This window comes from Neocloeon triangulifer, unplaced genomic scaffold (assembly GCF_031216515.1).
Source record: "Neocloeon triangulifer isolate White Clay Creek 2 clone unplaced genomic scaffold, ASM3121651v1 ptg000009l, whole genome shotgun sequence".
In the NCBI taxonomy this organism is placed as follows: Eukaryota; Metazoa; Arthropoda; class Insecta; order Ephemeroptera; family Baetidae; genus Neocloeon; species Neocloeon triangulifer.
The window spans coordinates 5,449,762-5,474,807 of record NW_026775551.1 but is presented as its reverse complement, the minus strand read 5'-3'; the positions used below and the strand labels follow the sequence as shown (position 1 = coordinate 5,474,807).

The 25,046-nt window shown below is 37.2% G+C and overlaps 4 protein-coding genes across 7 annotated transcripts; 2 read left to right on the top strand and 2 right to left on the bottom strand.

The window, feature by feature from the left end:
- The first annotated feature begins 703 nt into the window (after nt 1-703).
- LOC132195581 (COMM domain-containing protein 4) lies at nt 704-13,775 on the top strand. 3 transcript variants are annotated; one of them, XM_059617677.1, is made up of 8 exons: nt 704-898; nt 11,086-11,148; nt 11,220-11,291; nt 11,346-11,411; nt 12,540-12,579; nt 13,066-13,266; nt 13,329-13,496; nt 13,587-13,775. In XM_059617677.1, the coding sequence occupies exons 2-8, from the start codon at nt 11,146-11,148 to the stop codon at nt 13,631-13,633; spliced, it is 597 nt and encodes a 198-aa protein (XP_059473660.1). In that variant the 5' UTR covers nt 704-898; nt 11,086-11,145; the 3' UTR covers nt 13,634-13,775. The 3 variants fall into 3 exon arrangements, with proteins under 3 accessions (XP_059473660.1, XP_059473663.1, XP_059473661.1); XM_059617680.1 differs by lacking the exons at nt 11,086-11,148; nt 11,220-11,291; nt 11,346-11,411; ... (2 more) ...; nt 13,329-13,496; nt 13,587-13,775 and adding exons at nt 2,777-2,839; nt 3,665-3,838; nt 4,061-4,444; XM_059617678.1 differs by lacking the exons at nt 11,086-11,148; nt 11,220-11,291; nt 11,346-11,411; ... (2 more) ...; nt 13,329-13,496; nt 13,587-13,775 and adding exons at nt 3,665-3,838; nt 4,061-4,444.
- Nucleotides 1,106-5,070, bottom strand: LOC132195580 (uncharacterized). The gene is made up of 3 exons (XM_059617676.1): nt 4,917-5,070; nt 2,769-2,897; nt 1,106-1,758 (listed from the first exon to the last, which is right to left on the bottom strand). Exons 1-3 carry the CDS (start codon nt 4,999-5,001, stop codon nt 1,256-1,258), a joined length of 717 nt encoding a protein of 238 aa, XP_059473659.1. The 5' UTR covers nt 5,002-5,070; the 3' UTR covers nt 1,106-1,255.
- Nucleotides 6,434-9,846, bottom strand: LOC132195309 (uncharacterized). The gene is made up of 4 exons (XM_059617228.1): nt 9,825-9,846; nt 9,613-9,717; nt 9,395-9,551; nt 6,434-7,469 (listed from the first exon to the last, which is right to left on the bottom strand). Exons 2-4 carry the CDS (start codon nt 9,715-9,717, stop codon nt 6,538-6,540), a joined length of 1,194 nt encoding a protein of 397 aa, XP_059473211.1. The 5' UTR covers nt 9,825-9,846; the 3' UTR covers nt 6,434-6,537.
- A 186-nt stretch (nt 13,776-13,961) lies between the features above and the next one.
- Nucleotides 13,962-25,023, top strand: LOC132195577 (maternal protein tudor-like). 2 transcript variants are annotated; one of them, XM_059617673.1, is made up of 17 exons: nt 13,962-14,056; nt 14,810-15,265; nt 16,424-16,658; nt 16,940-17,339; nt 17,395-17,601; nt 17,897-18,933; nt 19,112-19,320; nt 19,437-20,125; nt 20,192-20,250; nt 20,304-20,588; nt 20,643-20,858; nt 20,940-21,154; nt 21,218-21,398; nt 21,450-21,750; nt 21,815-21,998; nt 22,057-24,550; nt 24,777-25,023. In XM_059617673.1, exons 2-17 carry the CDS (start codon nt 15,258-15,260, stop codon nt 24,912-24,914), a joined length of 6,858 nt encoding a protein of 2,285 aa, XP_059473656.1. In that variant the 5' UTR covers nt 13,962-14,056; nt 14,810-15,257; the 3' UTR covers nt 24,915-25,023. The 2 variants fall into 2 exon arrangements, with proteins under 2 accessions (XP_059473656.1, XP_059473655.1); XM_059617672.1 differs by having other exon boundaries at nt 24,738-25,023.
- Nucleotides 25,024-25,046: the final 23 nt, after the last annotated feature.

Below are 25,046 nucleotides of genomic sequence, written 5' to 3'. Positions count from 1 at the left end.
TTGATCTTGATTATTTTATTTCCTCCTATGCAAAACACGACGAATTTTTACATTATGAAGAACACTATAGTCAAAATATTGGTATCGCCACAGAGAAGAGGTTAATAGTAACTTAAACTGCATGAAACTATCATTTTAAAGTACAAATATCATGCTCTAAAATAATAATTGAATAATAATAAACTCTGTAATTTTTCTCTTCATATTTCAACCACATTTTGGTTATTAAATCATTTTTGAGCGGAGGGAAGTATTTTTGTTAAAGATAATATATTATTTTCAGATTTCAGATAATTGGATTCTCAAATGTATAATCCAGAACTTTCAAGTTGCAAAATTTCCTATTTTTATAACAAAACCCCTGCAAATATTAAAAGATATGCAGCCATTTGTACGCCCTCGTCGAGCAGGTTGCGTAACCAACATTGTTTGTTAGCTGCGACTTTGTACTGATGCGCCTCTGCTGTCAGCCATTGAAACTAATGGAATCCTGGCTCCATCGCAAGGAAGGCAACCTAAGCACGAAGTGATTATTCGAAATTAAGAAGATCAGCCGTGAAAATTCTCTCCTTAAAATAAATATTTCATTAAAAAACAACATTAATTGTGAGTTACGAATTATTTTTTGATATTATCAACTTAATTTTCTAATTAAAGAATGAATTTTCGAATTTCTTTCTTTGGTTTGGTTGGCATCAATTGTTGTTTTGATTTGGTGAGAATATTGAAAAAAAACATTTCGGTCATATTTTGCCTTTGACTTCATTGGAAATCCGCAATTTTGGTCTTTTTCCTTTGCAAGGACCAAACCAATCATCCCGGGGCCTAATCCACGTGCATTATTCGAGGATACATAACCATAAGTGCAGAAGATAATCGTATCTCATTATCGAGCGAGGTTAGTAAATTTTAATTTTCGTCACTCTACATACGAATTTTGAGACATTAGAACCAGTGAAACTTCGACTTAAAAATGGCAAATATTCTTTTTTTATTTGTATGAAACTCTCACTTTGGCTCTTGCAAATCTAGATTTGAACATATAATTTTATCGGGATATATTTGCAAGCATAAATAATGAACAACGCGATTATGTAATGTTTAGATTGCCTTTTTATTAAGCACGAGGACCCATTCTCATCCAGCCATCCTCCGTATACATTCAGGTCTTACACATATTTGAGTTATTTTATTTCCGTAAAGAAACAATTAAACACAATCAGAGGTACATTTTGGGGTGGTTGAACGAGGGTTGTCACTGCTGGTCCCTTTTGCCGCCCCAAGGGAAAAAGTCGACCGACCCCCGTCTGATGGTGAGGCCCTTCTCGTCCACCAGCACGGGGCTCAGCTCGGGGCTCCTCTTGCCTGACGAGGAGGCCCTTTTGTCCCTGGCCTGGTCTCTTTTGCCGCCCCAGGCCGAGAAAACCTGTTCGTCGGCCCTTTTGCCGCCCCGCGAGGAAAAGGCGCCGGCTCGTTTTCCACCCCACGACGAGAACGGCACCCTTTTGCCACCCCAAGCGTTGAAGTTGCCGCCCTTCTTGTCGCCCTGCCGCTTGCCGCCCCACGTCGAAAAGGGCACGCGTTTGCCGCCCCACGTGGAGAAGGGCGTTCTTTTGCCGCCCCATGTTGAAAACGGCACCCTTTTGCCGCCCCAGGCCGAAAAGCCCGACGCCCGTTTGCTCTCGGTGGGCTCTGGTTGGCACAGCTCGGGCAAAACCGAGCACAATGAGTCCTCGTAGTCGCCATAGCAGTCCTCTCCTGCAAATGATTTAATTAAAATTAAAAGGGTAAATTTGTCTGAAATTGAAAAGAGAAGATTATTAAATTATTTCACTCAAAATTATAAAAGGTTTTAAAAAAAAAGTAGCTGAAATTAAATTGCATAGTTTTTTTATCTACTTTTTATACAAAATCGATAAAATTGATATCAAAGATTTTTTAACGTAATTCCATTTAATTGAAAAGAAAAAACAGGCTTTGTCCTCATCGATAAAAAATTTGTATTAAAAAAACGGCTTTATCATTTTTGGTAATGGTCTGCGATCGTATTACATGAACAATAAAAAAAATGCAAATAATCATCACTATTGAAAAACAACTTTTTTAGTTTACAATTTTTTATTTTTAGCAAGGATGGACGCGATCTCAAATTTTGCGATCTCAATCAAATATATTTGAGAGAAAATAACACGTTTCTGATGTTTTTTTGTTTTTGTTTTTCTAACAATTCTGGTTCCAGAAGGAGTCCGAACAAAAAAGAACTTCATTAATGAAAAGTCTTTAATTGAGGAATTTTTCTATCAAATTACCTGAAATTGACAATTTGTCTTCCAGATTAAAAGCATTAAAATTGCTTTCCACGATCGCAAATGATCGCATGCGATCAATCACCTTTTGCAGTTGCGATAACGATCATCTTATCAAAAAATGCTTTTGCGATTTTGTCAATCCTTGATTTTTATAAATATTTAAAAATATCTTTTTTTTAGTCTTGCTCATGAAATTTGTTCTCAACTTGTAGAGCCGCTTTTTTTTCAAGATAGGAAGCCCGTTTACTTCACTTCCATGATTGTCTCCTAAAGTTTTGATTCCTTCTTTTTAAAATGAAATTTACATTTAAATACATATTATAATAATTAATTAATCTAATTGCAATGTATTTTCAAAAGAAACAAAACCTATTTTTACACATATTGTGTTTTTCCCATAAAAATTTTAAAAGTAAATCCAGGTGTATCTTGAGTCCGTGATAATTTTTTTTTAATTACCTGCGCAGGGATCTTGTGAGGGCGGAATTGTTGTTACCGCCCAGTCGGAATCGGCCAGTGTGAGGGAAGAGGTGAGCACAATCAGTCCCATCGCTGCGCTCAGCGCGTGGCACGCGCCGAAAAGCATTCCTTGAACAATTTTAAAGCAATCTTTATTTCTATGCAAGAGGAAAAGTTTCCGTATTGTGGTGATGTAAATCATAATTTTTGCGGTCATTGAAATAATCTTAGTGTGATTCTAGGCTCATAGTTCAACAATATTACAAAAATTCAATAGTACCAGCAAATGTATCCTTTCTTTCAATATAACGTGTCATAGAATCACAAATTTCTGCATAATTTAGAGCTAGGAAATTTAAAAATGATGAAAAATGGGTGATAAAATATTATTTATGCTTCCAAAAATGGAGATTTCATAATGCAAATTTAAAAAAAAAAACGTTTATTTCGTGTATTTTATGTCTAAAAAAATATCAATTAAAACCAACTATTTTGGCAATAAACTGCTAAAAAAGCGACTAAATTTATGTGAAATCAACTAAAACTAGTTGACGTTTTGACCTCCACAATCCGACTAAAATGCACGAGCCACGAGCCTAGTGTATTCTTGCATTAAGGAAGTAATTACTTTTTGTGGGATAATTAAAGTGGGGTCTATTGATGGACCACTAAACGAAGACGACTTTACGTCAGTGTCGATATTGCACTTGTTTATCCGAAGATTATTAACTTCATTTTCCCATATCGTCATAATCCGCTGAGCAAACTGCCGCGCTTGTTGTCATTAGCCGGCCGTCTTAAGATCTTGATTATTGGCGCCCACTAACAAAAATCAACCGTCCGCGCGTAATGAGAATTTTTTCTTGACCAGAGAATTTTGTCTTGTGCTTCCGTAGGTGCTGTACCGAAATGGCGCAGAGGAGCATATTAGGCTCGATTTTGAAAAACTTCCTCAACTCGTTCAAAATTGCAGCCAAACCGAGCGGCAAACTGGTCGCCTCAGACTTTATTGGCAACAAGTACTATGAAGTGCCTGCTGACCCTCAGGGTGGAAAACGAAGACCCACCAGGTGCCTCATCCACACATTTTCTCATTTTTTTCTCTATATAATCAGAAGTCATTTTATATTTTAATTTAAAATTTACTTTTTTATTATTTTTTGTCAAAAATTTGTGATTTTCTTAATTTTATTCTAAATTTACTCAATTAAACGTTTTTATTTAAAATATAAATCTAAAATAAATGCAAAATCCCATTTACTTATCAAACTAAGTGGTAACTTTTTGTCCAGGTGGTTTGACCCAGCCACCAAGGATGACTTCGAGCAGGAAATTCCTGCAGAGTGGGAAGCGTGGTTGAGGAACCGGAGGGCTGAGCCCCCAACAGAGGATGAAATCAAAGCCAGTTACGCCCTAATGCTGCTAAAGAAGAAAAATGCAGCGGCCCTCGAGTTGAAAAACCCCACTAGCCTGCCAAACCAACCGATCAAAGGCATGGAATCTTTCCCTCAGTACGGAGACGAGTACGAGTTAATGGCCGGAAAGAAGAAAAATGGCAAAGACAAATAAGACTGTGATTTTGTTAGATAATTGTAGTGCTTGTTTTAATCGAAACTATCGATAAATGTAAAATTCAAGTTATATTTAATTAATATAAATGCAAAACATGAGGAATATTGTAAATTCTGATTTTTTTTTAATATTTTCGTTTTTTCAAAGTTTGCCTTGAAAACCAGTGATTAGTTGCGTTAATTTTTAACTGCTTTCGTAAATGAAGGATTTGCAGTGCAAAATTTTATCCAAGTAAAAAAAATCTTTAAAAAAAATATCTGTAATGATTCTGGTTCTATTTTATAGAGTATCTCAGAGAGGAGAATAATTTAGAAAAAAATTGCACCACTTTTGGTTTCCATTTTTGAACAGTCAAATGAGCGAAGTGAACTGAACATGTTCTTTTTGTTTTTACTTAAAAAAATAGCCAACATGAAACTAGTAAGGAAAAAAATTTTCATTAATCATATAAATTCTCCTAAAAGAATCATGTTTTTTAAAATTTGCTTCAATTTAATTTTGTCTCTTAAAGATTCCTGCTGCATAGATTTTAAGAACTACTCAAAGATTATATTATACATTCACAAAGAAACTCACCGGATGTGCAGGGGCGCAGGTTTCTGGTCGAGTGTGTTCTCCGGCTGTTCTCTTGTTTCATGATGAGGACCGTCGGACTTGTCATCCTGTCTTTATATCTCTGGTGAAGCGACGCCAAACTGGGTGCATTCGCAACTCGGATGACGTCGCGCCACCCTATCACGGCAACCACCCCTGGAGAATGGGGCTGCCCCGACTCTACATTTTACACCCCCGCTGTCCGCGCGCACTCACTTGTGAACCGACAGAGGCGCATCACTTTTCACGTATTCCAACTTTTATGTAAGTGCGCGTTTGTATGCGAGAGCAAGCACTGCACATACGGAGGGAACCGTGTACACGCAACAAGATGCTCTTTGCAGCCAGAACGGTTTGCATAATGCAATAAAATTGGATGCAGCAGCCTTCTCTCGATGCTACAGGTAGTAAGAGCATCTAGTACTGCTACACTTGATGCAAAGGAAAATAAATATCATAAAATATATTGCATTTGAAATAGGTTTACAAGTATAAACGCATTACTATAATTTCATATTCAGGCTCCATTTTAAATGAAAACTTGAAACTGGGTGAACCTCATTGCAAAGAAAAATGAAATAAATAAAGTACAACTGACCCCAAACGGTGACCTGCGGTCTGCTGGTACTTAAAAAACTAGGGTTTTGTCCAAACTAAAACTAAGTGGGAGGAAATCATAAAAAATTAAAAATAAATTGGGTATAATTCCATTGACGGACTCCTTTGCATAATTAATTTATGCAATTTTTGTTTATTAAAATTAAATTCAACCCATTTTATTTTTAATTATTGATGATTTCCTCCCACCTAGTTTAAGTTTGGACACGACAAAACCCTAGAGGTTTCTCAAAGTTTCTAAAGTACCAGCAGACCGCAGGTCGCCTTTTGGGGGTCAGTTGTTATTTTTTTTTTTTAGTTTTTTTTTTTTTCATTTTTCTTTGCAACGAGGTTCGCCCGGTTTCAAATTTCATGAAATCTATCTTGAGTGTAACGAGTATCACTTTTGATTCGAAAAAAAAAATTACTTTAGTTTCGCCGCGCCACTTCCTTTAAATATTCATTTTTTTCTTGAGTATTTTCATAATTTTGGGTTTCTTAATTAACGGTTGTGAAGGGAAAACGTTATAAAAAAGTTTTTAAACGTAAAAAAAAAAACATTTCAGTCTGATACAACTTTTCAAAATAAAACCGCCGTGTTTGCACTTGAAAAAGTTCATTTATATCAAATTCTTTAATTAGCGCAACACTAAAAACTGACTACTTTTGAGGTAACTTAATATTTCATATAATTATATGCAACATATTATAATGCATTTTTTTACTTTAATTTTAAATTTTGAAGCGCAGCACAGTCATTTTGATATTTGAATCAGAAATTTAATTGATTGAAAGATGAATAAATTTTTTAGAATTTTAAATAGAGTCATGACATTGCTTCATATTTTTTTTTAAATAACCATCTGAATAGACTGGAAATTAGAAACAAGATTTTAGCCAGGTTTTTGTTTTATTGATTTCCAAGCTCATCAGCATTCAGTGACAACATGTGCATGATATCGTCCAGCAGCCCGTAATTGAATAACATGCCTCGTCAAGCAACTGCTCATCCCCTGGTGGCCCAAAAGTCGGTTGAGTACCAAGGGTTGACAGCGGGGGCGTTTCTGCCCATTTGCTTTTTAATCTTCTGCGTGTTGGTCCTGATGCCGAGGATCTGCGCCACCACGTCAGACGCGTTGCTGTCCTCGTCGTCGAGACCGAAAAACCTGGTCCAAAAGCCGACGTCGTCGTCGCTGACGGCTTCCTCCAGTCTTCCAGGGTACGTCCACACGTGCTGAAAGCTGTTGACGTTCGAGGGCAGAGTGGGTCTTTTGCCCCTCGCCGGCCAAAACTCCTCACCAGGCTGTCTGTTTGCTCTCGGCTTCAAAACTCCCACTTCTCTTGAGCCGTCCATTACCTTTGGGTCTTCTCTTTTGCCCCTCGCGGCCCAGAAAGGGTTTTCCTTGGACCCAGAGGCCTCCTTGCTTTTCTCCATGCGCCGGCCGCGAGCTGCGTAGAAAGGGTCCTCGGCCGACTCGATCAGTTTTTTCCCCCTGGCAGCCCAAAACGGGTCTTCGGCCGAGGAATCGAGTAGCAACTTTTTCCCCCTGGCTGCCCAGAAAGGGTTTTCGGCAGACGCTTCAAGCAGCAGCTTTTTGCCTCTGGCGGCCCAGAACGGATCCTCCGCGGAAGATGACTTGAGCAGCTTTTTGCCTCTCGCGGCCCAGAAAGGGTCTTCGGCGGAGGCTTCAAGCAGCTTCTTTCCTCTGGCTGCCCAGAAGGGATCGTCTTTCTCAATCGAATTTTCTAGCAGCTTTTTTCCACGAGCGGCCCAAAATGGGTCGTCCTTCTCGATTGAATTTTCCAACAGTTTTTTACCCCTAGCTGCCCAAAATGGGTCCTCTTTGGATGATTCAAAGTCTCGCCGGCCCCTGGCGGCCCAAAATGGGTTCTCGGCAGAGTTCAAACCTCGGAGCTCTCCAAAGTTTGCCCGCCGACCTAGGAAAAATTAATGAGTGAAATTTTTAAAATTTTTATATTACTGCAATTTGTCTTAATTACCACTGAAATTTCGAACTGGTGGGGACTTTTTTATTGTACTATAATGAATATTTAAATTTTTATTATTAAAGATTGCATTTGAATTACGGCGAAAATATTTGAAAGGTGTATACTTTTGGCAGGGTCAACCGATCTTAACCATATTCTAGGACCTTAAAGACCATGCCAGGAGGTTTTCAAAAATATATAGTTTTACTCCGTTATCTCGAAATTTATGGGTTTTACGGGACATTCAAATTTGGATTTTGGAAATTTTCAATCAACTGTATCTTGGCTTCCCGTGGTTGTAGAACAAAATACTGAATATGGTTGAATTCGTCTTGTTGCCCTCTACAACTTTGCTGTAGATTGCAAAATCGTAGGTCAAAGTTCAAGGTCACTTCCGGTGACCTCGTGACCTTTGACCTCAAAAATGAAGTTTATCCCCCAATTTTATTTTTATTCTGAAATAGCCATTTTGTAGAGCGTAAAATTTTACGTTATATAAGAAAATAAACCAGATGGCGTTTTTTGATATTGAATTAATAAAAAAATAAAAAGATTAAAAAACGTGGTTTTCCGATCAAATTTTCTAGTAAAATGTCTTTGAGCCTCTGTAACTTTTTCCCTGAGCAAGATGGCCCAAAGTACTTAATGACAAAAAGTAATTGTCTTGACACGGTCTATCCAGAAATGTATTACACATTGTGATCAGGTCACAAAAGGTCATTGACCCCGGTGACCTTTGACCTTTCCATATTTTTTCCATCTTGTGAGGCACATGGTTCGAAAGAAGACATTGAGGCGGTCATTTTCGTACCCGGAATTTTGCTGTAGCTCCAACAAAACTCGAGTTATTGACGTTTTAACCAATTAAAATTGTAAAAATTGTAAGATGAAATAACTAAAAACGTCAATAACTCGAGTTTTGTTGGAGCTACAGCAAAATTCCGGGTACGAAAATGACCGCCTCAATGTCTTCTTTCGAACCATGTGCCTCACAAGATGGAAAAAATATGGAAAGGTCAAAGGTCACCGGGGTCAATGACCTTTTGTGACCTGATCACAATGTGTAATACATTTCTGGATAGACCGTGTCAAGACAATTACTTTTTGTCATTAAGTACTTTGGGCCATCTTGCTCAGGGAAAAAGTTACAGAGGCTCAAAGACATTTTACTAGAAAATTTGATCGGAAAACCACGTTTTTTAATCTTTTTATTTTTTTATTAATTCAATATCAAAAAACGCCATCTGGTTTATTTTCTTATATAACGTAAAATTTTACGCTCTACAAAATGGCTATTTCAGAATAAAAATAAAATTGGGGGATAAACTTCATTTTTGAGGTCAAAGGTCACGAGGTCACCGGAAGTGACCTTGAACTTTGACCTACGATTTTGCAATCTACAGCAAAGTTGTAGAGGGCAACAAGACGAATTCAACCATATTCAGTATTTTGTTCTACAACCACGGGAAGCCAAGATACAGTTGATTGAAAATTTCCAAAATCCAAATTTGAATGTCCCGTAAAACCCATAAATTTCGAGATAACGGAGTAAAACTATATATTTTTGAAAACCTCCTGGCATGGTCTTTAAGGTCCTAGAATATGGTTAAGATCGGTTGACCCTGCCAAAAGTATACACCTTTCAAATATTTTCGCCGATTAATATTTTCCCTATTTCACAAAATTTTCAAAAATATTTTACTTTTTTTGTAAAATTTAATTACAAAATAGAATAAAAATTAAAATACACCACGTTTTAAATTTTAAATATAATATGTGCTTATTTAAATAAAGTGGCGGACATTCAATTGTTGATAACTAATTAAAAAATATCAGTATCCATGAAATTTAACTGTTGGAAATTAATAACTCACCCCTAGCTGGTAGAAATTCCTTGGAACTGGTATCCAAGAGAGCCTTTGCTAAATTTGCACGAGGGTCGCGATCTCCACTGACTGAACGCCTGGCCCTTTCTGGCATGCCTTTTGGAGCGAAGTGGCCTATTTTTGTCACGTTTCCGCTACCCTTGTCCTAATGAAATGATGTTTAAAAGTAAAAATATCGCGTAAATACTTAAAAAAAAAACACTTGCATTTTGAACAGCTTTGCAGCAGTGATGAGTTTTGTTCGAGTGATCCTTGGCTATGGCCACACTACTGGAGACTAGGATGCTCAGGATAATCAGGCATTCGCGCATCTGAAGAAGAAAATAATTGAATTGAAAAACTGAAAACATTTAACTATAAATGATTAAAACTATAAGCCCTTAAAATTTACCCTGACTATCTCTCGGACATAAAGTACCTCTGAGTAGATGTTTCCTAGAGCGCGGTCGGTATTGGTATGCGCAAAGTAGCCCTGGAAAATCTGCTTTATAAGCCAAGCAGTGGCCGGCCGAGGTGTGCGTTTATTGTGTTTTTCCTCTTTTATTCCCAAGACAATCTAAATAGATTATAAGAACGAGCGCCCACGTAGCACACGCGGTCACCCCACGGCGACTCTCAATTAAACTTGGGAGTTGGGGATTTTGCACTGCGCGCACTGCTTGACAACCCTTGTCAAAGGGGCGCTTTTTCTTAGTAAATCGTCTCCACGGCCAACTTTTCCTTATTTCATCCGCCGGCATGTTTTCTCGGAGCAGGTGAAAATTTAAAATCCAATTCTGACCCAGCCATCGTTTTACAAGTTGCTCTGGCACCAACAAGTGTGTTGCTCCAAATTGGATTATGGAGGTTCGTCGTGACCCCACTTCACAGTTAATAGACACACTTGTTGTTGCTTGTCCATTTAAATTCACACGATGTGGCGCAAATTGGCCTCGCAAATAGTGTAAAATAAGCCAAAATAATAAACAACTGTTCTTCTAATTTAAAATAATAAATTAAGCGCTTTTAATATTTTGAATCATCAATTTTAAAATTTACTCTTAATTAAATATCTCCCCAGACGAATAAATATAATATAACATATCTTAAGTTTTATGTTTTTATTTTCATATTTATGCTTATTTTGGCAGATACGAATAGATTCAGTAAAGAAATGCGGCCCCACAACTTCACTTCATTCGTGCAATTCTTACAATCCTGGAAATCCAGGAATATCACAAAATTGCGTGGTCGAGCAATGTCAACATACCTTTACGTGATTGTTTGTCTTTAGTTGTTTGGAATTTCCCATGGGGCTTTGCTTTTCTGCCAAGATGAAATAATTAATCAAAACACTGACATAAAAATACTAAAAACTATCACAAGATAATATTTTGATTGACATAAATATACTCAAAATTTATTAAAATTTGAAGTCTTTTCTTCACTTATTAGCTTAGCCAATAATTTAATTTTAATTTTTACTGGATTTTTACAAGATATTTCTAAACACTTCATTCTGCTTGTGGTAATTATTTGCACTTCATAACGCAATTTTCCACCTCACAAAACTTACTCCTTCTCATTTAACTCTGAGCAACATTATTCCATTGTGACGTTGGCATGCTCCCAAAATTAATATGAAATATGAATGCTGAATTATCATTATATTTCAATTCTTTTTTTTATTTTTGTTTCAGTTTTGAAGCAAGAATCCTATTGGGATAAATTCATTAGCCTAGGATAAATCAATCTCTGAGATGGTAAGTCCTGTTAAAAGTAGAAAATTAAATATTTTAGAAAAACTTTTCAATTTTAATTTTTTGTGTTTCAGAGGTTCAGATTTTGCGGAGACCTTGATTGCCCTGATTGGGTACTCTCGGAAATCATCACCATGTCAAGACTGGTGAGTCAAAAATAACCCCGCACAAAGAAAGAGAGACATAAAGTTTTTCCACAGACGTCCATCAAGATGAAATTGCTGTGCCAGGTGGTGATGGCTTCTTTGCTGGGCGACGAGCTGGACGTGAGTGCAGCATGCAATTATTTTTATTTGTCAAACAGAGGGTCAGTAGGAGTAGAAATGCGAGGAGGCCCTTTCTCTTTGCCGACCGTGGAGGAGGTTGTTTTTTTTTCCAGCCCTTTTCTGAGCTAGCGCGGAAATTGTTAGATGACCTACGAAGGCCATTATGTGTGCCAAATTTAATTCTCGCTCGCTCCATTAAGATGTGCTTTGATATTGTGCAGACCGAGCTTCTTTCTGCTCGCGGCGCCGGAAAACGCGACGCGAGGCGCTCGTTGATGGGGGGCAGAAAAATTGAATGAAGCAAAGTGTGTGTGCGGCACGCACTGGAGCAAACACGCTCCACTAATTAGATTCTGTGCGTCGTCAAACATCCGCTACACAAGTTTATTTTAAAAACAGAGAAATTTTAAAATACGTTAAACATTGTTTATGGTGGTGGAATGATAATTAAATTTATAAAAATAATCAAATTTTAGTGGATTTTCACTAAATTCATTACAACACCATCAAACAGCAAAACAGAACTCTTTTAAGTGCTCAATGAGAACAACTGACTCTGATATTTAAAACAAACTAAAAAATATTCCAAACTTGGCTAAGGTTTAATTTAGATTAAACTATATAGTTAATAAAAATATGGATGTTTTTTTTCATAAGTTCTTTTTGATTAATTACAAATAAGTCCAGGAAAATCTTTACTCAGTCATTATTATTTTCATTTTAGAGTTTTCTTCCCGTTTTAAATAAATTTTATTTTATGTAACCATATTTAGTTTTATAATGTTGCTGTGTAATATCTTTTGTGACTTAGTTACTTAGAATGAACATCCAAAATAATTAAAATGGTAATTTAGTCTTTTTAAAGCAAAAGAATTCAATTTTTTTTTTTATTAAAAAAACCACATTATTGGTCTTGTGTAAAACATGGGAATGTTGTCCAGAGGCATACATTTTCAATTTAATGCACCGAGCACTTGTTTCACGGAACAATCAAATTAGTGGGAACGATGTGCGCGGAGGAGTTGCTTACCTGTTCGCCTTTTATCTTAAGCTGACAGTGATATTAATTATGCGCAAGGAGACTTACAGATTTAAAAATATATGACGCAATCTTTCTTTATTTTTCAGCAAGACAAGGCAAAGAAGCTTACGTCGGATGCAAAATTTGGTGAGATTTTCTTGAATTTTTACTGATTCAAATACAGACACCAAATTTCATATTATTCACTAAAATTCCCTACTCAAACTTCAGACTGCCCCTTTTCATTTGTCAGAAAATTTTAGTTGAACTTTGTCATTATTTACTCTTTTCATTGAGTTTTTTATTCTAAAATTCTCTCTCCCCTTTTTTTCTCGGTCTGATCATATTATATATATATTTTTTGTCTGTATACAAACCAAAAATTACATAGCTCTATAAATCTGAAATATACAAAACTAAATACTAAATATATAATTCAGAAATCTATACACTTTTTATATCGATCAAGAAGAAAAATAATAGCCTGATAATAACAATGAGCCCAATTTTACTGGAAATTATAATTTTATTTTTAACAATATTTCTCAAATCACATATAAATAAGACCTTTATTAAGAAACAAAAAAAATACACATGTCTCTTTTTCACCTTCAATTTTGTTGTGATTTTTAGATCAGTCAGATTTGCAAGGAGCAGTGGCTGCTCTGGGCTTCATTTTGCGGTCTGCTTCACGTTACGGTGTGGACTCGGCATCCCTTGACAGCGAATTGCAGCAACTTGGCCTTCCTCGAGAGTTGGCTGCCGCCCTGGCCAAAACCCACACTGACAACAATGAGAAACTCTCAAACCATTTGTCGGAATCCTCCCTTAGATGTAAATCAAGATCAACAATTGTTCTTTGCATGAGCTAATTTATTTTTTTTTATTCCCTTTAGTGTCAACTTTGAAAAGCGTTTCATGTGCAAAGGAGTCAATCAAGTTGCCCAATAATGGGGGCAACGTCCCAGTGAATACTGTTCGGCTGAACTATTTGGACACTGATCGCAAAGAGGAAGAGGTCATCTTCACCTTATCACAATCTCAACTTCAATCTTTAGTTAAAGGTAAGAAATTAATTTAATTAACTTAATTTTTGGTTTGAGGTGCTGTGAAACTCTAAACTTCTTTCTTAAATCTTCTGTCCGTCTTTGCAGATTTGAAAACTGCGAGGAGTAAGATGGAAGAACTTTCTACTGAATAAAATGAAGATTATTATACCATTCCGGTCATTTCTATATTTAAATAATACTGTATTTTACATTTAAAATCCTTAATATCATATTTAAATTTAATAAATATGAACAGAATATTAAAAACTATTTTTTGCCATCAATGCGATTACACAGGAAGTTTATTATAATATTTCTCAAATTAAATAAAGTATATTTGTTATTATTCCAAAATTTATGTAGCCAAGCTATTTTTATCCTATAGAGAAGGATTTTATAGCTTTGTCTGCACTCAAATTAATTTGCGTATTCAGCAAATAATTCATTCTCCAGTCACAGCGTCACTCTTTCTGTCGTGAGAAGCGTTTAGAGCATGGCATGAAGTATGTGGTTCTTATAACATCTGGCCTTTGTAACTGTGCAAGTTCAATTTATGTGTGTGAAAACCTGCTAAGGTAGTTTACTATTTAATTAGCTATTTTCCCTAATTTCAGATTCACAACAATGAAACTCGGTTAACAAATAATTAACATTTAAATTTTGAAAAACTTTTCTGCTTTTACACACTTAATTAAATTTGCATAAACTAGCAGGTTGAAAGATAAGGAGAGTAAAAAGTTAAAACATTTAAACTAATTCTAGATTAATTTTATTTTTTATATCTCTTCATTTTGAATCAAATATAACTTTCTTTGCTCAAATAAAATAAATGCACCTACTCTATATCATGGATCATCTAATGGAATTAATTAAATATGCATGTACTTGCAATTTATTTTGAGATGAAAATAATTTTTGTTCATACTGATTAAACCAAACGATAAACAGATTTTTGTTTACTTTTGATATCAATCAATTTGAAAAATAAAATATGTTGCTTTTACGACATTTCAGCGCAGAATAATTAATTAAATTTGAATAATCCAGAACTGTGTTTATTGCAGTTTATTTATTTATTTTCTATAAATGCTACCTGGCAAATTTCAGAGGCAATTTTATAATTTGGCATAAATTAATTCAAATTTGCCTTTATTATTATTAAAACGAAAAAATAATCGAAAATAATGTCCGTCGTATTGTTCCAACATAATTGACCACTTAGAAAAACGTTATTAAAAAGGTATATAATATATGGCCGTAATCAGAGAGACAATTATTTTTGGTAATTCTATTCGCCTCCCTCTGTTTGATCTGTTCTTGCATTATAGACTTGCGACGTTGCAACTTGCATGGCGTGTAGTGTAAGGAGAGAAGATCAGAAGAGCAGCCGAGCGCTGGAATGCAAAATCGCTTTCCAGTCTGCAGCAGCAGCGAGCAAGACTTTGGCGCGACCTTGGCAAGTTGCAACAGGCAAAACCGAAGGAAAGAAACGTTCAGCGTCCCTTGACAAAGAGCACCCGAAAAACCGACCAATCGGATCGCATCTCGAATTTTTAACAGCCAATCGAACCGCTTTGTCCTTGGGCACTCGGTTTCCAGGCGATTCGTCATTCGATTCATCGCGTCACTTTTCCATCACTTTTCTCAGAAAGATTCGAACGTGAGGTCGTATTCGAATGGCTACTGCTGAATCGCTGCGAATTTTCTAAAGAAAATTGGCCAAAAAGAAATTCTCAAAGTTGCACAAACGACTAACCGATGTTCTCGGTTGACTAAATGACTAGGTAAGAAATTAACTATCAAAATTTATGTTTGACCCTCGAATTTTTGCAAATTCTTCGGCCGTTGAGAACAATCAAATTTTCGGGTTCGGCCATCTTGTCTGTTCAAACTCGAAGAACTTCCAAGATTTTAATTTTTAATGTGTATTTATACTTACCGATTAAGTTGCCTCTATTTAACATGTCTCTTTAAGTTTTAACTTTCATTTCTGCATGAAAATATCTGCTTCGTGGAGGCCATAATGTAATTTCTGAAATTATTATTTGCATTTTGAAACGTGCACATGTAGTTGGCTAAATTTTCTTCTTACGAGAGAATAGATTACCCGAATTTTATCATTGGAACCGCAATTTACCAATGAATGCCTTTAAACCAATTATTTTTAAAAAAAAAAGCAAAATTTTGATTCCGGCTCTTTCCTTAAGGGATGAATACATAAGTAAGGACATGCATAGCGAGACGTTTTGATCATCTGTGCCAAAATATTTGGTGTTTTTGAGCGAGATCATGTATTTGAATTTTTTTAACGCGGCTGGTGTCAGTTATGGAGCCGATGAAAATTTTAAAATATATTTTTTATATTTTCTTGGATGCTTTATAATATTATACGAATCTTTTTTGCTTATAGGAACATGTATGTAATTATTTATTAGGAACATATTAATATTTTGCGTCCAGGAGACTTTTGAGAGATACAAATTGTGAGCTCCATCTTTCGGAATCATACCGTTCTCATTTTTATGATTTTTACATCAACTCCTACAGTTTTGGTTGAATGTGTTAAAAGCTATGCCAATGAAAGGTCCAAAATCCCGCAAAATTTTACCTGAAATTTTGCATTCTGACCCCCCCCCCTCTGCCCACATAATCAATTTAATGCTATAGCTCAGTTTTGGTGGTTTGAATTTGAAGTTATTGATTAAAATCTTTATTTTTTTTAAATGAAGTGTATTTATTTGAATGAATAAGAAACAAAATTTAGATTATAAGTTGTTCTGAGTAAATTGATTTATTTGGTAAATAAGACATTGATTTTTATCTATGACGTGATCTAGATTAAAAATAAAATCTCAAAACAGTGATCGCCACTCTGTTTTTAATAATTTTTGGGGTTGCCGGTAATATCGTCAAAGCTTATAATCTTTATATTTTTTTTCCAGTTACAAAATGTCTTTGAGGATAAACGAAATGGACCGAATCATCAACTTTGAAGTTGACGGTCCATTTGTCCTTGTTAGAGGTTACAATGCGCAGATTGTAACACAAGTCCAGGCTGTCTTGAGGCTACTCAAAGGGAAGCTGGACGGAGGGAACGATGCATTGGTGAACGCAGAAAGCCTCTATCCAGGCAAAGTTCTAGGCTGCATGTACAACAATAACTGGTATCGCTGTCAGGTATGCAAATTTTAAATAAAAAAAACATAACATGAAGATTAGATGAAGTTTTTAACTTGTCTTTGTGTCAAGATTTAAATTTTATTTACAGAAGAACGGATATGAAATTTGCGTCTAATATTTTACTAGTTATTGACCAGAAATCAACATTGGAAAAAGAAATATGAAACTTTTTTACATTTAATATTAACTTTGTTCTAAATTTTGAACTAAGTCATTTTAGAACCAAAGAAAGATTCAAGATGTTTGTTTCAGGTTATAATTATTCTTTATTTTCTCAGGTCCGAGCTTGCACTGATTTCCCTCGGAATGGCCATATCAGTGTTGAATTGATGGACTTTGGTACTGAAGTCAGTCTTCCTCTAAGCCATTTAAGAGAGCTCACTCCCTTCAACAGTGATTCTCTTGCCCTGCCAGGCCAGCATCAGAAAATATATTTGCAAGGTCTGATCAGCACCACCAGCTGGAACATGGAAGCATTGCACCGAGTCAAGGAGTTGATGAAGAATAGAAATTGCGAGTTCCAAGTGCGCAAACTGTTCTCTGTGAAGAATCGAGTTTTTGCATCAGTTTACTTGAATGGCACTAACTTGGCTGAGATTTTGATGAAAGAGAGGTGTGGAACAGTGGTTGACAGCTCGCAGCAAAGACTGAAAGCAGAAAGCTACTGGGCTGCTGAAAGTAAGAATCAATATTTGCTCTCCAGTTTGAATTAAATGCATCTTTACATTTTCAGACAACCAACACTCCAAGGACGTTATTAGCCCCTCTCCTGATATGTCTCCACCAAATATATCCGTGGATTATTCAGTGCCCCTCTACCAGGCCTACAGTGACCCTAGCACAGGTTGCCCAATGCAAGGATCAATTGCAATGAACATTGTTGCTAACCCTGTAATGGTACCAGCACCTGCAGCGTATGTGCCCCGCCAGCAGACAACTGGTGAGTTTAAAATCATTAAAAATGCTTGAAGCAAGGTGTCATAAAATTCTTCTTTATAGTAAGCCCCAATTAATTTAGTTCCATGCATTCCTTGTAAATGTCTTACCCAAAAAAGTTTTGTCTTTGAAATTAAATTGCAGTATCAACTTAAACAATCGGCACCCAAATTTTGAATTTGTTACCGTCAACTAAAAACTGAAAGAAAAAAAAACTAGTCTAACCAACATAAAAGCCAACATATATAATTTATATAAATGTATTGTCCTTATCTTATGTATTGCTCATTTGATTTTAGCTGTGCCTCACAATGGAAAGGAAGACATTTACTCGCCTGCTTTACTGTCTCCCAACGAAATTTATAGTGTTACAATCTCATGTATCGAGAAAGGCCCTGTTGCATTTTACGTACAGTGCAAAACAAGGGCTGCCATTCTAAAGGAAATTGACAGAGGCTTGCGCGAGGCAAAGCTCAATCCACTGCCTGTAGTTCGTGCTGGCCAGACTTGTGTTTTGAAAATTGCTGAAAGCTTCTTCAGGGGAATTATTACTTCCTGCAATATTGATTGTTCTGCAGTCTTTTTAGTTGATATTGGCTCTACCAAGACAGTCAACTATGAAGACCTGTCCGAGCTGCCATCACAATTGCATGCTCATAGCCAGCAAGCTTTCAAGTTCTGCCTCTCGGGTCTGCTGACAAACCCAACCCTTAAAGACAACCCTGAAGTGAACCAAAAGTTTGCACAAATTGCTGGATCATCGTCTTCTCTTATGCTGGCTGTGGTCCCTCCAGATGGTCCGCCATTATCGCAGTACTGCAACCTTAAAGTGGATGGGAAGAACATCCTCGATTTGCTCTTGGAAGAAGCAAACAAACCCCTGGCATACGAGACTCGCACTCTCTCATCCAAAACGTCTTATGATGTGATGGTTTCATTTGTGGACATTGAATCAACTTCAATGCCTTGGGAATTTTATGTGCAGTTGCTTTCAGAATGTGACAGCATTGATGCAACTGTATCTTCCCTAGAGTGTTACTGCTCTTCAGCCAACATCCCTGAAGCAAGACATTTGAAGCCAAATAATGCAGTGCTGGCGCAGTACCAGTTAGACGGGAATTGGTACAGAGGCATCATCAAAAAGATTGAAAGTGCAAAAGCATCAGTCTTCTTCGTGGACTATGGTAATACAGAGGAAGTGCCTTTGAGCAAACTGAGAGCAACCAATAGGACCATCGTGAGCAACAAACCTGCTCAGGCCATCAGATGCATTATGGATGGACTTGGCTCAAACAAGAAAGCAGCTGCCCTGTTCTTGAAAATGAGTGAAGATAAGGTAAATCCTAATTATATTAAAAGTAAATTTTTTACAAAACGAAATCTTTAATATTTCTAAAATGGAACAAATTTATATGGCAAAACTTAGAAGAAATTAATAATTTGAATAATAGCTTAAATTTTTATGCTGACAAAAGAAGAATATGGCAGAATTTAATCTTCCTTAAACCCTTTAGATCTTCAATATGACTGTTATCTACAGAATTGACTCTTGCAACGCACTCAATGTAAGGTTGATGGAAAAGGGGTGCACGACTGATCTCAACGACATCATCAACTTGGATCTTCTGCATAATACTTTGCAGCCAAAAGTAGTACCGATGCAGGTTGAAAGTGTGCCTGAAAGTGCTAAAGAACGGCAACAGATTAAAGTGAAGACAGCAAGGTATAAAAATTCAAACTTAATGCCTTAAGAAGTTAAAATTATATTATAAGTAAACACACAAGTGAAAATTAAGCACTTTGTCTATTTTGGAACTAAATTTAAATGAAAAATTTCAGCGAAATCAATGACGCTGCAAGAGTTTTTGCTGCAGACGAAAAAGTTAAGAAGCAAGCAAGTCAGCCTCTATTCATTCCACCTCATGACAGAAAGAAGAGGAGAGATTGGGATGACCCTGGCAGCAACTTCTTAGCTGATAAAACCAATCCCATTCAGCATGATGGTCGAACCAGCACTTGGCAGCCCTCGACTAGCCAGCTCAGTCCAGGCAGCAACTATCAGCAAAAAAACTCAAACTCTTTCAACGAGTCTGATAGAGTTGGGCTCAAAAGATTTTCGGATCATAACAGAGATGATGGAGAAGTTAAGAGATTTCACAGACCAGATCAATCGCCAAAACGATGGCAGTCTGCCTTTGAATGTGGTGATAGCAAGGATGGCAGGAATGGAGCGTCCGGCAGTGGCTGGAACCATAATAGCAAGCCACAAGAGGGAAGATACAATACAAACAGACAATTTGGTGCAAGGAATGATGACAGAGGAAGCAATGGTGCCCAAAGAAACAACTCTAGAGACAGGCAGAGTCCGAGAGGCATAAGAAATTCTTCAGACAATGTTGATGGATGCAACAAAAGTCGCAAAACCTTTGGTGGCTTTGGAGATCATGACTCGAGACGGAATGATTTTTTTGCAGGAGCCTCCCAGGAGAAAGGGAGGCAAAATCAAAACTACACCAAGAAGTTTTCAGGTAAATAAATAGCAAATATCACTATCTTACCTTAATAATATAAAACTAATAAATATGTTACATTAGGAAGCACAAATGAACAGAATAGACCATTCAACTGTGTGACACCTAAAGTATCATCATTGGTATAATACCCTGTATTTTATTATTATTATATTCAATTTAAATTTTTGTTTAGGAATCGTCTGAAAATTGGGAGAATCCTACATTGGAAACACCGTCTACTTGTCTAAAAGTGGACCCCTTCCCAATACAAATTGGGCAAACGCTGCTGTCTGTCCTTGTCTTCACAACTAGCCCCTCAGACTTCTTCATTCAGCCAACTGAGAATGCCATAAAAATTGATGAAATGACGGCAGCTGCAACTTCAGACATTAGCAATGATCTCAATCACCCAGAGCTCAATGAAGGCGATTTTTGCTGGGCCAAGTTTGTTGATGATGGTGCCTGGTATAGAGCTGTTGTAAGTTGGATATAGTTTTTTTTAATATGTGAATTAAGAATATGCTGTTTTCAGGTCAAGGAAAAATGTAACCAGAGGTACAAAGTGGCCTTTTTGGATTACGGTAATGTCAGTGAAGTTGACAAGATGGATGTCAGGACCTTGAAACCAGAGCAAGCAAAATTGCCTGCACAAAGCATCCACTGTGCTCTTCGTGGAACCAAAGATTCCAATTGGTCTAGTGAAGAGCTTGAAATTTTTGAGACCTTGCTCTTGGACAAGGAGATACAGGTTTTTGTGATATCATTATTTTTTCATTCACTAGAATTTGCAATTCACAAATGGAAAAACTAACACTTTTACTACTTTTAGGTTACAATTGTGGCCAAAATGAAGGATAAATTTAGTGTGACTATGACGCTTGGTGACGATTGTGTCAACACTAAGTTTGGTGCTTCACAAGAATCTCTGCTTCCTCTTGGCTCCCTGCCTTTGGAAATCATTCCAGTTAGCACAAGAGTCAACGATGTGACCTTCTCTTGGTTTACAAACCCAAGCAACTTCTTCTTGCATCGTACTGGTAGTTGGTGAGAGAATCATAAATTTTTTGCCTTTGCTGTGATAAAACTGATCAATTATCAATTATGCAGTGAAAACTTGAGAGACAAAATTGACGTTCCCGAGGAAAGCTTTCCTCGCCTACCTCTTTTCAAGCCAACTGTAGGATCATTAGTGCACTTTAATCTCCAGCAAAAGCTCTATAGAGGCAAGATTGTTGCAATTAAGGACGGCAAGTGCAAAGTACAGCTCATAGATCATGGATGTATCAAAGTATGTAGAATTTTGTTTTCTATAAAATTTTAACAGAATTTTTTTCGCTAGATTGCTCAACTGTCAGAGCTGAACGCTTTGCCAGAAGAATTTGCTTCATACCCTGTGCAGGCCATTTTCTGTGGACTACATGATGTACAACCAGCAGATGGAAAACCTTGGCCTAAAGCAGGATCAAACAAGGAATTTGACTGCATTTTTAGTGAGTGTCGAGAATTCAACATCACTGTAAAAAATATTCTACCTGATGGAAAACTGGAAGTTGAGCTGCATAGAATGGATGGAAATGATGTTGTGGACCTACTGCGAAAGGGAGGCTTTGTTGCTGACATAACACCTCAACCATCTGAAGGTTTGTTTGCTTTAAAAATTTCTAATTTTATAAATATTAATTTAAAAAAAAAAACTAAATTTAGATGCTGAGAAGCTCATTCCTAAAGCCAAATTGAAGGTGTTTGTCACATTTTTTGAACACTACAGCAAGTTCTACGTACAAAAAGTGGCTGATCAGAAGAAAATTGAGGGCCTTCTTTCAACTCTGCAGAAGGTGGAAAGTGAAGGGTTGGAGCAAGTGGAAATCAATCAGCTTATTCTAGCAAAGTTAGTGTCCACTTAAATATTAATGAATTAAATTTTAATATAAAAATATTGTTCGCAGAAATGCTGAGGATGAACTGTGGTACCGTTGCTCAGTGACATCATTGGAACCAGAAATGTGTGGGCTCTTGGTTGATTACGGAAATGTTGTTTCCGTGAAAGAGGCCCGAAAACTACCAGAAGAGCTTGGAAAAATACCTCCCTTTGCAACCTGCTGCTGCATTCCTCTGTGTCTCTTACCACACTTTCAAACAGAGGCTGAAAAATTGATTGAGACTGAACTATTCCGAGAAGATGAAGCCCCCCTGGAAATGGTGATCGAGGCCCTTGCAAATGAGTTTCTGGTTGTTGATTTCAAGCTTGCTGGCAGCACCCTGATTGATAAATTGTTTACCGAGGGCATGTGCATTCGCACCCTGTTTGAAGGTTATGTATCAAATATTCTGTCTTTGGAAGCCATCGACTGTCAGAATGCTGAAAACACCGCCAAGCTTGAAGCAATTGGGGAAGCCCTGACAAAAGCTGAAGAATTCCCTGTTGCGGAAAATGTGCAAGTTGGAGACCAGCGTGCAGCCAAGTTTGCTGATGACGGACTCTGGTACAGAGCAGATGTGGTTGACATTGAAGATGGAAGGATTGAGGTGAACTTCCGAGACTATGGAAACTCTGCAGTTGTTACAGATCTTAGAGTTTTGCCAGAGGATCTGCAGAATGTTGAACAACTGTGTCAGCTGGCACGAATGATAAATTTACCTGAAAATGAAATGGTCAAAAAGAAAATTAGGGAACTGCTCTCTGACGAAACCATGCTATTTGAATTCCTCACTTTGAACCCAAGGGAGTACCCGCTAGGGGTAGTTATTTTCAAAGACGGCATTGACATCAGAAAAGTTGCCAGCCCTGGACTGAACATAATGGCTGAAGAATTTGTGCCAATGAGCTTCACACCACCCAAAGACCTGTGTGACATCGCAGTGTTTATGGCTAGCAAAAATCTTGATGCACCCATGGGAATGGATACTGAAACGGTGGAAGTAGAGATGACTGATGTCATGGTTGCTGTGGAGCCTCCTAAGGAAAATGATGGTGATATAAAAACGGACAAAGAATTGCCTCTCGAGGTTGAGAAAAACCAATCTGAGGCGCTGCAAGAAAATTCCGCTGAAGAGAAGCAAAAGCTAGATGCTGAACAAGGAATGGTGACTGATGGAGTGACTGAAATGGACACTGGAGAAGAGTCTGTCAAGGAGGTCCAGCAGCTTGGCCCTTTTGAAATGAACATTAAGGAGCATTCCCAGGAACAGGATATGAATGACAAAAAAGATGTTACATCGACTGATGGAGTGGCTGAATTGCAAATTGTAGTAGAATCTGATAAGGAGGTCCAGCAGTTTGGCCCTCCTGAAATTAGCATTGAGGAGCATTCTCAGGAACAGGATATGAATGACAAAAAAGATGTTACATCGACTGATGGAGTGGCTGAATTGCAAATTGTAGTAGAATCTGATAAGGAGGTCCAGCAGTTTGGCCCTCCTGAAATTAGCATTGAGGAGCGTTCCCAGGAACAGGATCTGATCTGCGAAAAAGATGTTGCATCGCATGAAGCCGCTTCAAAGGAAATTGAAACCTCGGATGTGCAAAGTGAAGCTGTCAAGAGCAGCGATGAGGAAGAGAAGAATGTTGCTGGAGAACAGGAGGAAAAACCAAGTGCAACTGAGGAGGTCCTGGAACCAGCATGCAAAATCGAGAGTCAAAATGTAAAGCCGTTGTCAGAAGAGAAAACTGAGTCTGATGATATTCTTAAGGACAGCAAAGAAGTGACTAGTGATGTTGAAAAAAATGATGGTGAATTGATGATGCCCTCTGCTGTTGAGACCCATGAGCAGCAGGAGGAAGAACAAACCAAAGAACACCTTTCCTGTGAGCCTAAAGTGCAGCCTGAACTGGGATCCAATTGTTCAGACAAGGAAAGAGAAGTTGGTGGAGAAGATGTGCCGGCGGAGATCTTCGCTGGAGAAGAAACTACTTTCAAAAATGATGAAAATCAGTCCTTCAAGGAAGAAGAGTCAACATTGAAAATTGATCTCGAAGAACCATCATTTGAGGTCACTGAGGAAGGTGGAGACGAAACACTGGTTGAGAAAGAAGGAAACAAGACTCAGTGCGAGGAGGAGGATGCATTTCAGTCATGTGTGTCTGAATTTCATGTTGATGAATTGGATGAAAGTGAGCTGAGTCATGAGGCTGAAAAATTGACTGGACTTGCCAAGAGCATTGAAGTAGACACTCCAGTTAGTGCCGAGCAAGGAATTGATTTGGCTGCTGACGTTTTTGAGAAATGCAAAGAAGAAAATAGGAATGAAGAGGATCCTACACCTGTGGAGTTTGTCTTTCGAGAGCCACTGACTGTCCTTCCACCCCGTCCCCAAATTGATGAAGAAACCTCGAGTGTGCATGGGTCAGACATGTCAATTGATGACCTTGGTGACTGCCCCACTGTGATTCTTCACAATTTTGAGGACCATCTCGAGGCTCAAGGTGGCATGGAAGATAAGGTATTTTGAACTATAAATTTATTATTGTCCAGTTATTTTCTGAGATTATTTATTCTAAATATAGAAAATTCAACAATTTTAACGTTAAAATTTCCTAAATTTAAATATATTTTAGTGTTTTTTTTTCTGTTTTTTTTTTTTAAATAAAGAAAAAAATATACGAGTTTAGAATGAAATTTGCTATCAGGTCAGGCGTATCCTTAAACGGCCTTTCCCTGTTGACCAGGAGGACCCTGCAGATGACAACGATGAGGCTATTTCTAAGAAACCTAGCTTTGATGACTGCTCCGATATTGGCAACATAGTAGAAAAATCCGATGCTGCAACCATAGAGAGTGAGGACAAAGAGGTGGACAAAGAATGATGTGAAATTGAAATAATTGATAACCCTTTTTGTCATTGACTCAAGTCTTAAAAATGCTCAAATGTTTCCTTTTTTTCAGTTTTGCCAATAAAGTAATAAACATTGTAAATTTGTTTTTCCATTCTTAAAAAA

Coding starts and splice junctions, on each gene's coding strand:
- LOC132195309 (XM_059617228.1), bottom strand. CDS start 9,717: ATGCGCGAATGCCTGATTATCCTGAGCATCCTAGTCTCCAGTAGTGTG. Junction 9,552..9,612: donor GCTGCAAAGCTGTTCAAAAT/GCAAGTGTTTTT, acceptor TCATTTCATTAG/GACAAGGGTAGCGGAAACGT. Junction 7,470..9,394: donor GGAATTTCTACCAGCTAGGG/GTGAGTTATTAA, acceptor AATTTTTCCTAG/GTCGGCGGGCAAACTTTGGA.
- LOC132195581 (XM_059617677.1), top strand. Junction 11,412..12,539: donor TGCTGGGCGACGAGCTGGAC/GTGAGTGCAGCA, acceptor TTTATTTTTCAG/CAAGACAAGGCAAAGAAGCT. Junction 12,580..13,065: donor TACGTCGGATGCAAAATTTG/GTGAGATTTTCT, acceptor TGTGATTTTTAG/ATCAGTCAGATTTGCAAGGA.
- LOC132195580 (XM_059617676.1), bottom strand. CDS start 5,001: ATGACAAGTCCGACGGTCCTCATCATGAAACAAGAGAACAGCCGGAGA. Junction 2,898..4,916: donor CCTGCGCCCCTGCACATCCG/GTGAGTTTCTTT, acceptor AAATTGTTCAAG/GAATGCTTTTCGGCGCGTGC. Junction 1,759..2,768: donor CTCACAAGATCCCTGCGCAG/GTAATTAAAAAA, acceptor AATCATTTGCAG/GAGAGGACTGCTATGGCGAC.
- LOC132195577 (XM_059617672.1), top strand. Junction 21,155..21,217: donor TTGCATCGTACTGGTAGTTG/GTGAGAGAATCA, acceptor TCAATTATGCAG/TGAAAACTTGAGAGACAAAA. Junction 24,551..24,737: donor AAGGTGGCATGGAAGATAAG/GTATTTTGAACT, acceptor ATTTGCTATCAG/GTCAGGCGTATCCTTAAACG.